The sequence below is a fragment of the Ctenopharyngodon idella genome, chromosome 10 (assembly GCF_019924925.1).
Source record: "Ctenopharyngodon idella isolate HZGC_01 chromosome 10, HZGC01, whole genome shotgun sequence".
Lineage (NCBI taxonomy): Eukaryota > Metazoa > Chordata > Actinopteri > Cypriniformes > Xenocyprididae > Ctenopharyngodon > Ctenopharyngodon idella.
The window spans coordinates 37533525-37548392 of NC_067229.1; the positions used below are offsets into that span (position 1 = coordinate 37533525).

The 14868-nt window shown below is 36.8% G+C and overlaps 1 protein-coding gene across 5 annotated transcripts; it reads right to left on the reverse strand.

The window, feature by feature from the left end:
* Positions 1 to 774: 774 nt before the first annotated feature.
* LOC127520752 (uncharacterized) lies at positions 775 to 11823 on the reverse strand. 5 transcript variants are annotated; one of them, XR_007932189.1, is made up of 10 exons: positions 11663 to 11823; positions 10624 to 10944; positions 10172 to 10444; positions 9544 to 9630; positions 8169 to 8449; positions 2564 to 2621; positions 1850 to 2188; positions 1415 to 1708; positions 1214 to 1298; positions 775 to 1100 (listed from the first exon to the last, which is right to left on the reverse strand). XR_007932189.1 is itself a non-coding variant. In XM_051909315.1 (5 exons), the coding sequence occupies exons 1-5, from the start codon at positions 11772 to 11774 to the stop codon at positions 8316 to 8318; spliced, it is 927 nt and encodes a 308-aa protein (XP_051765275.1). In that variant the 5' UTR covers positions 11775 to 11823; the 3' UTR covers positions 7885 to 8315. The 5 variants fall into 5 exon arrangements, 1 of the variants encoding a protein (XP_051765275.1); XR_007932187.1 differs by having other exon boundaries at positions 775 to 1105; XR_007932188.1 differs by having other exon boundaries at positions 775 to 1105; positions 1203 to 1298.
* Between the last annotated feature and the right edge of the window lie 3045 nt (positions 11824 to 14868).

Consider the following 14868-nt stretch of genomic DNA (forward strand, 5'->3'; position numbering starts at 1 on the left):
TCGGTTGACAGACCGCTGTGTTGGGGCCTGAGCACCGACAAGTGTGGAAGAGGAATTTTGCTCTCTTTTTGAAAATGTATGTTTTTTATTTTGTTCGCTATGAGAATGGCGTTTGGCGCGGGCACAACAACAGTGGGCCCAGGGCGCGAAACAAACATTTTGTCCCCAGCACCCGGAACTGAACGGGGTGGTGGGGGGAACTAGACGAGGCAGCTTTGGGGGTGGTCCGGCCGCAGCGGGACTTTGCCCCCTCCTCTTCCTTCCTGTTAAATTTTTGAACCAATGATGGTGCGGCAGAGCTGCATGAGCCTATGGCAAAGCAGCGTGCCGAAGCCCGCCAAAATGGGCGAGGCGACTGTCGAAAATGTAGGGCGGTGCTTGATTCTGTCCATCGGGAATGGATTGGATCATTGTACGGTTGTGGTTTGCTATTGCTGTGATGTCATGTGAGTGACAGGTTGTCCCGCCCTCATGTCAGTAAACACGTCATCAGAGGAGAAGAGAAGAGAAGAGAAGAGAAGAGAAGAGAAGTTGCTGCAAGAGGGAAGGGAAGTTATTTTGATTAAAGATGATGAGGGCACATGAATTAAAATAATAATGATGTGCATGGATAAATAGGCCTACTACTGCAATATTCCATAAAAAACAAGAATTGTCCATTTTGATTTGGTTACATGATTCCCCTCTGCAAACTTGTAAATACATGGTGGTTCGTGAAAGAAAACATTTGTAATTTTGTTTGGCATAATTTTAACAAAGAGATAAATACCTGGAGAAAATCTGCAGTTCTTTATTGGTGTATTAAAAAGAGTCTTAACATTAAAATATACAAACTCATTTACACACTCATACATTTTAATAATAAAATAAAAAGACATGAAATATAAAAAAATAATTTAAGTAAATGTTTTAATGGGTTCTGACATCTGTGTTATGTTATGTTTTATTTATTATGCATTGGGTGGTCCTGTTACTCTTATACATAAAATGTGATAGGATGGTCAGATGAGAAACAAGATCACAGGACATTCTGTGTCCTTGTGTCCTTCAAGGTAGCAAGACAGGTCTTCAGAACACCGTTCTCCATTCTATTTCGCGTTCTTCACTTAGAATAGAGAAACAGCAGTTTACAGTTCCAGTGTCAGAATGACATTTAAAAGAGTAATAAAAAAAGATGCTTAGTAGAGAAACAGAAATCGTACTTGAGACTTACTGTAACATTTACACGACTACGATGATCAAAAAGACAGTCAACACCGCAGAGATGACAAAAGCCACTGCCAGAGCCACAGTTAAATCTACAAGACAGAATTATTGCAAAGGCCTATAATAAACCACCTTATACTGCCAACTAATTATGTCATACAGTATTTAGCACATTTAAATAAGAAATACACAATATCTCAAAACTTACCCCCTCGTTCATAGCAGACAGAGCTTGATAAATTGGCCACAAGTGGTTTGTTTAATGACGAGTGGTTTACCCAGCAGGAGTAGATTGTGTCATTGAAGGTTTGTGGCGGCAGTATAAGGTATGATTTCTGATTAAAGAATCCATTGAATGATTTGTTTGAGTATGAACTGTTGAGGACGTCTCCATCTCTGATCCACAGCTGTTCAAGAGAATCATGGTAAAATCCCACAGAGCACAGAATCATGGGAGGTCCATCAGGCCTCTTCACACAGGATAGAGACAAGACGGGATGTACTGCAAATAATGGAAGGATTGATACATTACAATAGTATTACATCTTTCAGACCTATCAATCAATCTATCTATTAATCTGTCTGTCTACCTATCTATTTTTTTTTTTTTTTTCTCTTTTGATTACAAATAATTATTATTCACCAATAACTTGAACTCTTTCTACTCCCAGTTCCTCTTCAGGTGGTTTTGCAATCCTCTTCACAGTACAGGTGTATGTGCCGGTATCCTGAATTTGCAAATTTAATAGCTCGAATGATATTTCCATAGTCTTATTAATCCATATGAATCTGATGTGATCATTACAGCTAGTTTTTTCCCATGAACGCATGTGCATGTAACACAGTGTACCATTTATTGTTTGAAGATTCACTGTCATGATTTCTGTATCATTTGCTCGTCTGTAGTTGTAGCGAATTTTGGCAGACTGTCCATGATTGACAAATAAAGTTGTAGTGTGATTTACTGCCGCATTGCCAAAAGCTGAAAAAAAGACAAACCATGCCAATCTATAAATTGCACATTTAGTTATAGGATATTTATTGTCATAATTTATCATATATTTAGCATATTTAACATTCTTATTAAAGAAAGCTGAACACAGAAGCATCCACCCACAACAGTTCAAAAATAAACACTGAAAAAGAAAGTCACATGGTCGGAACAATGTGAGGGTGAGTAAACGGTGACAGAATTTACATTGTGAACTACCTTTTGAAGCATTTTTTGCATACAGTGATATGAATAACTGTTGTTTTAATACAACAACTAAAGCTGAAAATTAATTAAAAATTCTTCCAAGTCGCATCACATACATACACATATAAAATAGTTTTCCTCAAAGATTCACACACTCACCATTCCAGAAAGCGTTGCATGTGGCTGCTGTCTCTCTGTTTTGCTGAAGTGTCTCATGCTGTAAAAGTGGGCAAAGGTGGTGATTTCCTCTTTAAGTAATGCAGAAGTTAGCAGCAGCCAGCAGTCAACAGCAGCACATCATCTGAATCCTGTCATATTCTATATAGTGTGTGCATTACACATTTTACAAAGGAAATTACAGTTTTTCCTCAAATGCTTTTTCTCAATTCTCAGATTTTTTTTCTCTCAAATCTCTGATTTCTGAACAATTAGTTTCTTGTTCACATCAGATTTGAGTTTCTTATTGATTTAAGCAAATCGCATGTGTTTTGACATGTGTGCGAAAGAGTAAGTACAATTGTCTAGAATTTGCACAATAACTAAATGCACATGGCTTGTTGAAAAACTGATGAGTTGATTCTCAGTGAAATTGTAAATTCTTCACAACTTCTAAACATTCTTTCATCGTGTGAGCCATCACATGCAAAATGATCCATTCAGTTATCAAAATCTGTCAGTCATGCATGTATATTCCATAAATACCTGTGACATGGAATGTTTGTAATGTCTGTTGAATTGGAAAATGGCCTTCCAGTAATGAAATAGGAATCACAATCTTACTAATCAAGTTTAGAATCATATATGGAGTTTGGCCATAATCACTACCACACTCTTAAAAAAATCTGTAAAAAATATAGCACAATGTTGGCTACTGTATTAATTTGACAGAATTTTCCGTATTTTTTTTTTTTTTTTACAGGTGTTTTACCTGTATTTTGAATTTTGATCTTCATTGTGTTGTGTTTTAGGGTTAACGGAAATGTCTGTAAAATTACTGGATAATGTCCTGGAAATTTTCTGCCAGTACATCATCCGTTTTTTTACTGATTTTTTTTTTTTTTTTTTTTACAGAGCATTTTTGAACATGGAGGAACATATCACAACCCTAAACTGCAGCAGCTACAGCAGTACTGTACAAATAAATGTACTTTATAAATACAAATGTTCATTTTCTTTTGTGTACAACAGTATTGACTAGGTTGTACTCACACTAGGCGCTCTGAACCGTGCCCGAGCGCGTTTGACCCTCAAAGCCCGGTTCGTTTGACAAGTGTGAGTGCGGTTCGTTTAGCCGGCCCTGGCCCGCTTGGAACAGGTGGGCCAGAGCGTGGTTCGGTTGGGCTCGAGCGCGGTTCGCATGCAGTGTGAGCGCTAACCGTGCCAGAGCACGGAACAGTTACTACTTTTGTGTGCGCTACTGTCATCATTACGACGGCAAACATCTTTATTACTACTCTGATATACTTATCAATTCATGTAATTAATTTGAGTGTATTTGGGTTTATAACGGGTCTGATTCTCAGTTTATTAATGAACAGGAATTGTAGTTTGCGAGTAAAGCTGCAAATTCCTCCATTAACGTCAGCCGCTGTAATAATCCTCTGATACGTGCAAGTGAAAATCAATGCGCGGCATAAATGATAAATATATCAGGCAGTATCTGTGCATTTCTTCCATTCAAAAAGTTGCATCGTATATGACGTAAGCGTGCTTCGGCCTGGAACGTTAAGTGCAGTGTGAGTGCAGGCCACCGGGGGAGTGGGGGGACAATCGCGCTCGGGCTCGGTTCAAGGCAACCGTGGCTAGTGTGAGTACCTTGTGTACTCACACTAGGCCCTCTGAACCATGCCCGAGCGCGTTTGACCCCCAAAGCCCGGGTCCTTTGACAAGTGTGATCGCTCCGTTCCGTGCCCGGGCGCGGTTCGTTTAGCAGTCCCCGGCCCTGCTTGCAAGAGGTGCAATCGCACTCGGGCTCCGTTCAAGGCAACTGTGCCTAGTGTGAGTACACACTAATTTTCCTAAATCTATACATAGCTACTATGCATTCAGCTAGACAACACTGACATTCTCGTATAGAAAGCATTCAGTGTCAACAAAAAAAAGCAGAAAAAATATTATATATATATACAGGTGCTGGTCATATAATTAGAATATCATCAAAAAGTTGATTTATTTCACTAATTCCATTCAAAAAGTGAAACTTGTATATTATATTCATTCATTACACACAGACTGATATATTTCAAATGTTTATTTCTTTTAATTTTGATGATTATAACTGACAACTAAGGAAAATCCCAAATTCAGAAAATTAGAATATTGTGAAAAGGTTCAATATTGAAGACACCTGGTGCCACACTCTAATCAGCTAATTAACTCAAAACACCTGCAAAGGCCTTTAAATGGTCTCTCAGTCTAGTTCTGTAGGCTACACAATCATGGGGAAGACTGCTGACTTGACAGTTGTCCAAAAGACGACCATTGACACCTTGCACAAGGAGGGCAAGACACAAAAGGTCATTGCAAAAGAGGCTGGCTGTTCACAGAGCTCTGCGTCCAAGCACATTAATAGAGAGGCGAAGGGAAGGAAAAGATGTGGTAGAAAAAAGTGTACAAGCAATAGGAATAACCGCACCCTGGAGAGGATTGTGAAACAAAACCCATTCAAAAATGTGGGGGAGATTCACAAAGAGTGGACTGCAGCTGGAGTCAGTGCTTCAAGAACCACTACGCACAGACGTATGCAAGACATAGGTTTCAGCTGTCGCATTCCTTGTGTCAAGCCACTCTTGAACAACAGACAGCGTCAGAAGCGTCTCGCCTGGGCTAAAGACAAAAAGGACTGGACTGCTGCTGAGTGGTCCAAAGTTATGTTCTCTGATGAAAGTAAATTTTGCATTTCCTTTGGAAATCAAGGTCCCAGAGTCTGGAGGAAGAGAGGAGAGGCACACAATCCACATTGCTTGAGGTCCAGTGTAAAGTTTCCACGGTCAGTGATGGTTTGGGGTGCCATGTCATCTGCTGGTGTTGGTCCACTGTGTTTTCTGAGGTCCAAGGTCAACGTAGCCGTATACCAGGAAGTGTTAGAGCACTTCATGCTTCCTGCTGCTGACCAACTTTATGGAGATGCAGATTTCATTTTCCAACAGGACTTGGCACCTGCACACAGTGCCAAAGCTACCAGTACCTGGTTTAAGGACCATGGTATCCCTGTTCTTAATTGGCCAGCAAACTCACCTGACCTTAACCCCATAGAAAATCTATGGGGTATTGTGAAGAGGAAGATGCGATATGCCAGACCCAACAATGCAGAAGAGCTGAAGGCCACTATCAGAGCAACCTGGGCTCTAATAACACCTGAGCAGTGCCACAGACTGATCGACTCCATGCCACACCGCATTGCTGCAGTAATTCAGGCAAAAGGAGCCCCAACTAAGTAATGAGTGCTGTACATGCTCATACTTTTCATGTTCATACTTTTCAGTTGGCCAAGATTTCTAAAAATACTTTCTTTGTATTGGTCATTAGTAATATTCTAATTTTCTGAGATACTGAATTTGGGATTTTCCTTAGTTGTCAGTTATAATCATCAAAATTAAAAGAAATAAACATTTGAAACATATCAGTCTGTGTGTAATGAATGAATATAATATACAAGTTTCACTTTTTGAATGGAATTAGTGAAATAAATCAACTTTTTGATGATATTCTAATTATATGACCAGCACCTGTATATATATATATATATATATATATATATATATATATATTTGTATATAACAATTATTTCCATGGTGAAAAAAACCTAAACATTTTGAGCAGTGTGGCTCACACAATGACAAAAAACACTTTTTATTTTGGTAGCATTGGCCAATGTACTGACACAAAAACTACATTTTGACGCATGAATTAAATGTTTTGGGTGAGTTACTACATTTTGCAGACAAGCAATAGAGTTCTGATGTTCCAGTAAGCAGTTGTGAAATTTGCACTTACAGTTTAGAGAATGTTTCGGAAATGTGCCAAAGCGATCAAGAAAAACTATATAAAATCTCTAATGACTATACTATGCAAAAATGAGAGAGTTACTGTAAATAGAGAGGTATATTGGGATAGTTCACCCAAAAATGAAAATTGAAAAAATAATTTACTCACCCTCAAGTTGTTCCAAACTATAAATTTCTTTGTTCTGCTGAATACAAAGGAAGATATTTTGAAGAAAGTTTGTAACCAGGCCGCTTTGGGGCACCATTAACTTCCATATTAGGAAAAAAAATACTATTGAAAGGCGATGGTGCTCCAGAACTGTTCAGTTTCCCACATTCTTCAAAATATATTCCTTTGTGTTCAACAGAACAAAGAAATTTATACAGGTTTGGAACAACTTGAGGGTGAGTAAATGATGACAGAATTTTTATTTTTGGGTGAACTATCCCTTTAAGTTGGCTTGATCTGGTTGGTTGGTTTTTAATTAGTAAAGTTAGGATGCTGTAAGAGTGAGTGTTGCATCTTTGTTCAGTTCAATAGGTTGGCTGGTAACACTTTACAATAAGGTTCATTAGTTAAACATTAGTTAATGTATTAACTAACATGAACTAACCATGAGCAATACATTTGTTACTGTATTTACTAATCTTCGTTAACGTTAAAGAAAATAGTTGTTCATTGTTTGTTCATGTTAGTTCACAGTGCATTAACTAATGTTAACAAACATTGAAATTAACATTATTAAAGATTTATAAATGCTGTATAAGTGCAGTTTATTATTAGTTCATGTTAACTAATGTAGTTAACTAATGTTAACTAATGAACCTTATTTTAAAGTGTTACCAGTTGGCTTGAAAAAAAGATTAGACTTAATTAAATTGCCATTCTATGTACTATTTCTAAGCCATTGAGACTCATTTAAACTCATGAACTCATTTAATCTATCTATCTATCTATCTATCTATCTATTATTTCAAAATTACTTCAAAACTAAAACTATTTCAAACAAAAACCTTCAAACTTCCTTCAAGCTTTTAAAACTACTTTAAACTTTCGGGTGAGGCTTTTTCAAGCCAACTTAAAGTGTTTCTTAACAAACCTTTTTATCTAGTTTTATATATTCTTTTATTTTAACTAGTATTTTCAACCTAGATTGTACCATTCAGAATAGTATCATATTTAATGTTTAATATTAATGTTTTAATGTCTTATTCATGTGCTTGCCACTTCATAAGTACTTGTCAACCACAAACACTCATGGCCATGACTCCCTGTGCTAAAAGAAGCATACATTTTAACTAAATAAACCCCTACCGTTTACTCAGAACTGAAGACACCTTTGCTCAAACTATGACCTTTATTAAGTGATAATTCTTCATTGCAACCCAAAGTTCATCAGAGCATATGAGATGGTGTGTGAGATAATTAATAAGTGTAAGATTATTTTCTGCAAAGTTTGGTTTGACAGTAGAGAGGCTACAAAAAAAAAAAAGGCCGTTTATGGTGTTTTATTTATTCACAAGAAATGAAATACTACAAAATTTAGTCCAAACACCATACCAAAACCAAAAGTGACAAAAAGTGCAAAGTGAGATTGTAATAATGCCCTAGCATTTTATCTAATAAAAACAGATATGAAGTCCTGTTCATAATCATATAATTTAATTTATGACACATAATAGTTTAGTAGGCTACTCCCATACAGTGCTTAAACAGAATGAGAACTTCAAAAAAAAAAAAAAAAAAAAAAACTGATAAAAGTAGGCTAACTACTTACAGTTTTCAAGTCAGTAAGTGGCCATTTTCTTCACATTCAAGGTGCACCATCAAATGTCTTGGAAAAACTACGTAAACACACGTACTGCGTTCGTAACAACTGTTCCCGTCTGGCGTTAAACAAAGCTAATGTAAGCAGCAACAGCAGTTAGTTCTCATAAATACACTCTTCTGTCTGAGGTTTAGCAATGGACTGTGTGTTTTGGCGGGACATGGCGAAACTGAAGTTCTCATATACTTTATTGCTGAACACTACAGATCCGTTTTCGTCTCGCTTTCTACCTGCAAAATCAAACAGACACCCAGTTAGACAGAGAAAAACACACACATACAAATACAATCAACATACACGTATATGTCCTTTCCACAGATAAACAGTCAGGTAAATTTACATATTTAGACCTAAATTATGGTTTGTGGTTTTAAATTAGTGGTTTGTGCAATATAAACTGTTAGGGTCATTATGGTAAAAGTGGATCTACTAAAATTAGTGTCTAAACTGTAAATTAAAAAAAAAAAAAAAAAAATTAAACTTAAAAACAAAAATGTTTAAATACTCTTTTTTTGTGACGATAATGGGGGCTAATGTTTATTTACCGCAGTTGCTTGTCGCCATCTAGTGGAGCTCTCTAAAAATATGTTTACAATATACGGGTCAGGTCAGGACGAATTTAAAGTTTTTAGTGATCCGTGAGAACTATTAATACATCAGTAGACGAATACAACAACCACAGAACATCCTTAGTTACTTTCCTACGTAGGCCTAACTACTACAGATATTGTTTGTTTTGGTCTTGGTCTTACTCATTTACTCAAAATAAGATCTACAACCAGCTAATTTGTTGTTTCTAGCTGAATGGTTAGGGTTTTGTTAGCTGGTCAGGCTGGGAAACCAGCTAGACTAGATTAAACCAGCTAGGACCAGGATTTTACCTTCTATTTTAGCTGTTTTTAGTCCACCATATGCTACAAACAGATATGTTTATTCACTGTTTTTAATTTCAGATGTTGTTCTGAAAATATAAAAATCCTGTCCTTAAGATTTTAACGTCATAGTGACAGAAAGCAGAAATAGTCATTAGGAAGGATACAGATGTTTAGAGATAGAGAGGTGTTTGTACAGAGGGAGGGAGATTTTTTCCCGTCATTATTTCCGTCAGATTCTTGCATTCTTTTTGTAACTGCTGAACTATTTCTTAACTTGCATTATTTTGTAACATATGAATAAAGTAAGATTCTTCATGCAATGTCCTATTTTTATTGAAGTCGCAGTTACTATAATTCGCCGCTCCCCCATGGGAGTAAATGGTTTCTATACATCAAAGTAATCTGAGTCGTATTAGTTGTTAAAGAGATAAACATAATCATATACTCACATTTGCAAAGAACAACAATGATGATGATGCAGAGGATGAGGCCTGCAGCAGCACTGCATATGATGATCAACTGCTTAATGCCAATAGCTGTCATAGTCACAAAGAGGGTATGATCAGATCACACACATCAGACAGATGAAAGTTTAACAAAGACAACAAGAAACAGCAAGAATCTCTCCTCATGTAACCAGTCAGGTTGCTAGAGACCATCACTTGCTATTTGCGATAAAGCAAAAAAAAAAAAAAAAAAACGTGTATAGGCCTATGTACTGGAATTAATGTGTATTAGCATTTTTAAGTAATATAATAAACAAAATTCCTTGATAGAAATGCTTAATAACATCAAACACATCTGTAAATCACTAAGTATTTGGAGGCAGTGGTATTTTAGTAATTTAGTACAATTGAGATACTATGTTTGTTTGTTTTTTAGTCTGGTTAAAGTCAAATCCCGTTATTTAAACAAATGGCTCTATATCTAACATTTAAACAGGTATTTGTGGTTTCAGCATTATTTAGCAGTTAACAATAAGGCTGGTGGGAATTTGCTTACTTGACTCATTTAGTACATTAAACATTGTACTCTATTTTGTCCTGGTTAAAGTGATAGGTAGTTTAAATGACTCACTTTTGTCAGAAGTATGCTGTGAGGGGAGTTGTATACTTTTTTGGGTTTGGCTATTTGAGTAGTTAGCATGGCAGGTGATTGTTTCTCCATCACTCCAGTCAGGTTTACACAGATGCAGCTCACTCTTCATGTCATAAGATGTGGATGGATGAAGTAAACTTTGACCCTCTCGGCTCCAGGTGAAGTTCACCAGCTCAGGGTTCAGACTCTCCAGAGAGCAGAGCAGATGAATACAGGTGTCATTACTGCTGTTCAGGAGCTGCAGGGACAGACCTGGATGTAATACAGTGGAGGGAGATGAGCAACACCAACATGAACTCAAGTATTCATAGCGTGATTTGGTTGACATTACTATATTACCATTGTATATAGGGATATCTAGGTGATGGTCTACAACAAGCAGACATTTCAAATAAACAAATACATAAATCATTTATGAAAGGCACAATCACCTTCAACTTGGAGTATCACATTTGAGATGTTGTCCAATGTCGGTGGTAGAATTAATCTTGTTGTTTTACAGCTGTAATTACCAGAGTCACTGGGCTGAACATTTTCTATACTTAGTGTAAAAGACGTTCTGTTGAATGTAAAATGAGGAATGCAATCACTGGAGGAAGATCCAGTAATTTTATTAAAATTCCATTCACAGATAGTTTTGTTAGTTGCACTATTTTTTGTCCACTTTCCAGTAACTTGTACACTGTCATCAGGTGGAGAGTGGCAGGGCAGATGGACAGTCGCTCCTTCAACTGCTCTGATAGACCCCGCATCTGTGGATTGACACAAATTTCAGTGTAACCAACAACAGCATGTTCCCTTCAAATATACAGTACATATTATCAAAATTATTGTGAAAGATTTCACAGAAAGTCTACCACATATAAGATGCATTGACAATAAACTTTACAATAAAGTTTCATTTGTTAACATTAGTTAACTACATTTGTTAACATGAACTAACAATGAACAATACTTTTACAGAATTTGTTAATCTTAATGTTAATTTCTACATTTAATTTCTACTACATTTAAAAAAAAATCATTAGTTAAAGCATGTGAACTAACATGAACAAACAATGAAACTACTGTACTGTACTGAACAACTAACAGTAATAAGAGTTAATAAATACTGTAAAAATATGTTGCTCATAGTTACTTCATGTTATCTTATGTTAAGAAATGAGACCTTATTATGAAGTGTTACCACATTTATTAAGCCCATCACTGGCATTGTTGTCTTGTGTAACTAACAGCAGGATGGTCCCTTAAAATATGCAGTACATGTGTCATTTATTTGAAAAGATATCACAAAAAAAAAAAAAAAACTGCATCTAAGATGAATTCATTTAGTCTATCACTGAGATCTTTGATTTTAGTAGGTTAATATTTCTTAGACATTATAAGTCACAACTGAGACATTAGGCTATATTATTACTGCTTCTTTGCTTTAAGTAAAAGGCCAAAATAAACAGAACTAAAGTCTCTTACCTGTATGTGGGAGATAAATTATAGTCAAAAATAAAAGACAGTTTGTAACTTGTTTTAAAAACATGTCGATGCGCTCAGCGTGTGAGACACTTCTGCACTCGTACATACACATTCTGAGTGATGAACTTCCTGTCCATGAGCCCACCCACAATCTAGATCACAAGTCCAAAAAGAAAAAAAAAAAGAAAAAAAAGGGGGTCCTTTGGTCATGCACTCAGAGGTTAACTTTAACACAGATTGTACTTAAAACAGATATTACTATCACATCATTGTTTTACACCATTCTGAAATGACTGTGTTTATAAACTTCATCTGTTTCTGTAAATAGAGCTTCTGTTATCTTGAATGAAATCTTTCTGACTCATTGTCTTTGTTGTTGTGTATTCAATGGCATGGAGAAAATAAAGAGGTAACATTTTAAAAATGCATTTTACTTTCTGTTGTCTGATTTGCTCATTCTTTTTTCAGTGCTTCTGCTTTCCACATAAAAACCTACACAAGATGCCACAGAGTACTGGAAAGGGACACCACAACATTTCACAACATGCTCTGACTACTCAGTGTTCACCTCCTACTAGTACAGACAGATGTGACATGCACTTAATGTTTTGAGGGGGCACCAGTGACAGACTTGGCGCAACCTCTTGTGATTGTGGGTCGATTCATAGTCTAGTGGTGTAATTTTAGTTTAGTATATGCAAGGGAACAAGGGTTATTTATGATAAACCAAGCAAAGTCCAACTGAACTTGACAGCCCTTAAAAATGACACCCCCAAACACTTAACCGCAAAATCTGTTGTACAAATAATTTTATCCCTTAACACTCTTTGATCACCAAAGTGACATATTTAAAAAAAAAAATTCCTGTGAAAAAAAATGTCTTCATGCTTTAAAATAGCCTGAATGTAACTTTACACCCTTGCTTCATTTAATATACACGGATCTATGAATATGCGAATTAGCCCCACCTCCACTCACTCGCATGAGATCAGAGATCCACTTGGTCCACTTTCTGAGGTAAACGTTGCACAATGGTATGGAATTTACAACGTCGGACACATGACGGTAATATGATTAACCTTTTGCTTGACTACATTAGCAAGCAGCTGCTAATAATGTGTTGCTAATGTTACAAACCATGTTTCTAGTTCACCATCTGAGTCAGACAGCTACCTTCTAAAAATCAGTATCCTTAGAAACGCTTTGAACAACTCAGAACGTCAGTGAAGAAAGGCATATAGTTCATCAACATATACAAACCTGATTCCAAAAAAGTTGAGACACTGTACAAATTGTGAATAAAAAAGGAATGCAATAATTTACAAATCTCATAAACTTATATTTTATTCACAATAGAAAATAGATAACATATCAAATGTTGAAAGTGAGACATTTTGAAATGTCATGCCAAATATTGGCTCATTTTGAATTTCATGAGAGCTACACATTCCAAAAATGTTGGGACAGGTAGCAATAAGAGGCCGGAAAAGTTAAATGTACATATAAGGAACAGCTGGAGGACCAATTTGCAACTTATTAGGTCAATTGGCAACATGATTGGGTATAAAAAGAGCCTCTCAGAGTGGCAGTGTCTCTCAGAAGTCAAAATGGGCAGAGGATCACCAATTCCCCCAATGCTGTGGCGAAAAATAGTGGAGCAATATCAGAAATGAGTTTCTCAGAGAAAAATTGCAAAGAGTTTGAAGTTATCATCATCTACAGTGCATAATATCATCCAAAGATTCAGAGAATCTGGAACAATCTCTGTGCGTAAGGGTCAAGGCCGGAAAACCATACTGGATGCCCGTGATCTTCGGGCCCTTAGACGGCACTGCATCACATACAGGAATGCTACTGTAATGGAAATCACAACATGGGCTCAGGAATACTTCCAGAAAACATTGTCGGTGAACACAATCCACCGTGCCATTCGCCGTTGCCGGCTAAAACTCTATAGGTCAAAAAAGAAGCCATATCTAAACATGATCCAGAAGCGCAGGCGTTTTCTCTGGGCCAAGGCTCATTTAAAATGGACTGTGGCAAAGTGGAAAACTGTTCTGTGGTCAGACGAATCAAAATTTGAAGTTCTTTTTGGAAAACTGGGACGCCATGTCATCCGGACTAAAGAGGACAAGGACAACCCAAGTTGTTATCAGCGCTCAGTTCAGAAGCCTGCATCTCTGATGGTATGGGGTTGCATGAGTGCGTGTGGCATGGGCAGCTTACACATCTGGAAAGGCACCATCAATGCTGAAAGGTATATCCAAGTTCTAGAACAACATATTCTCCCATCCAGACGTCGTCTCTTTCAGGGAAGACCTTGCGTTTTCCAACATGACAAGGCCAGACCACATACTGCATCAATTACAACATCATGGCTGCGTAGAAGAAGGATCCGGGTACTGAAATGGCCAGCCTGCAGTCCAGATCTTTCACCCCTAGAAAACATTTGGCGCATCATAAAGAGGAAGATGCTACAAAGAACACCTAAGACAGTTGAGCAACTAGAAGCCTGTATTAGACAATAATGGGACAACATTCCTATTCCTAAACTTGAGCAACTTGTCTCCTCAGTCCCCAGACGTTTGCAGATTGTTATAAAAAGAAGAGGGGATGCCACACAGTGGTAAACATGGCCTTGTCCCAACTTTTTTGAGATGTGTTGATGCCATGAAATTTAAAATCAACTTATTTTTCCCTTAAAATGATACATTTTACACATCATTGCATTTCTTTTTTATTCACAATTTGTACAGTGTCCCAACTTTTTTGGAATCGGGTTTGTATATCATACACCCGCTATATTGTTAAATCTACCCGATTTTTCATATCAACCGAAAAATATACCAGGATATATTCTCTTGAGACTCCTGTGCTTTAGAGCAGTCATAGTAATGATATGCTAAAGCCCAGCGGCACGCTGACGTGATTGGTTACAAGGTAGTTTGTGACGTTACAAACACCAGTGATTTTAAACCGTGGTTTTGAAGCTGTCTTTAGATCACTGCGGATTTAAACAGAGAATACTCAGCAATGGTGTTGACTTATGAATTTGCACATGGTTTGTCTTAAAGCATATTAAAAACACCACATAGACACACAAACAACATTAAAAACTTGATTTTCACCACAGTGGGTTTTTAAAGATTACATTTATTGTTGTTTTTCATTTTTGGAATGTACATTAAAAAATGACTTCTCAGAAT

Bases quoted from the DNA above. Each gene is read 5' to 3' on its own strand.
- LOC127520752 (XM_051909315.1), bottom strand. From the start codon at position 11,774: ATGTGTATGTACGAGTGCAGAAGTGTCTCACACGCTGAGCGCATCGAC. The intron at 10,945-11,662 runs GTAAGAGACTTT...GTCAATCCACAG, and splicing joins AATTTATCTCCCACATACAG to ATGCGGGGTCTATCAGAGCA. The intron at 8,450-9,543 runs GTGAGTATATGA...TTGATTTTGCAG, and splicing joins CATTGTTGTTCTTTGCAAAT to GTAGAAAGCGAGACGAAAAC.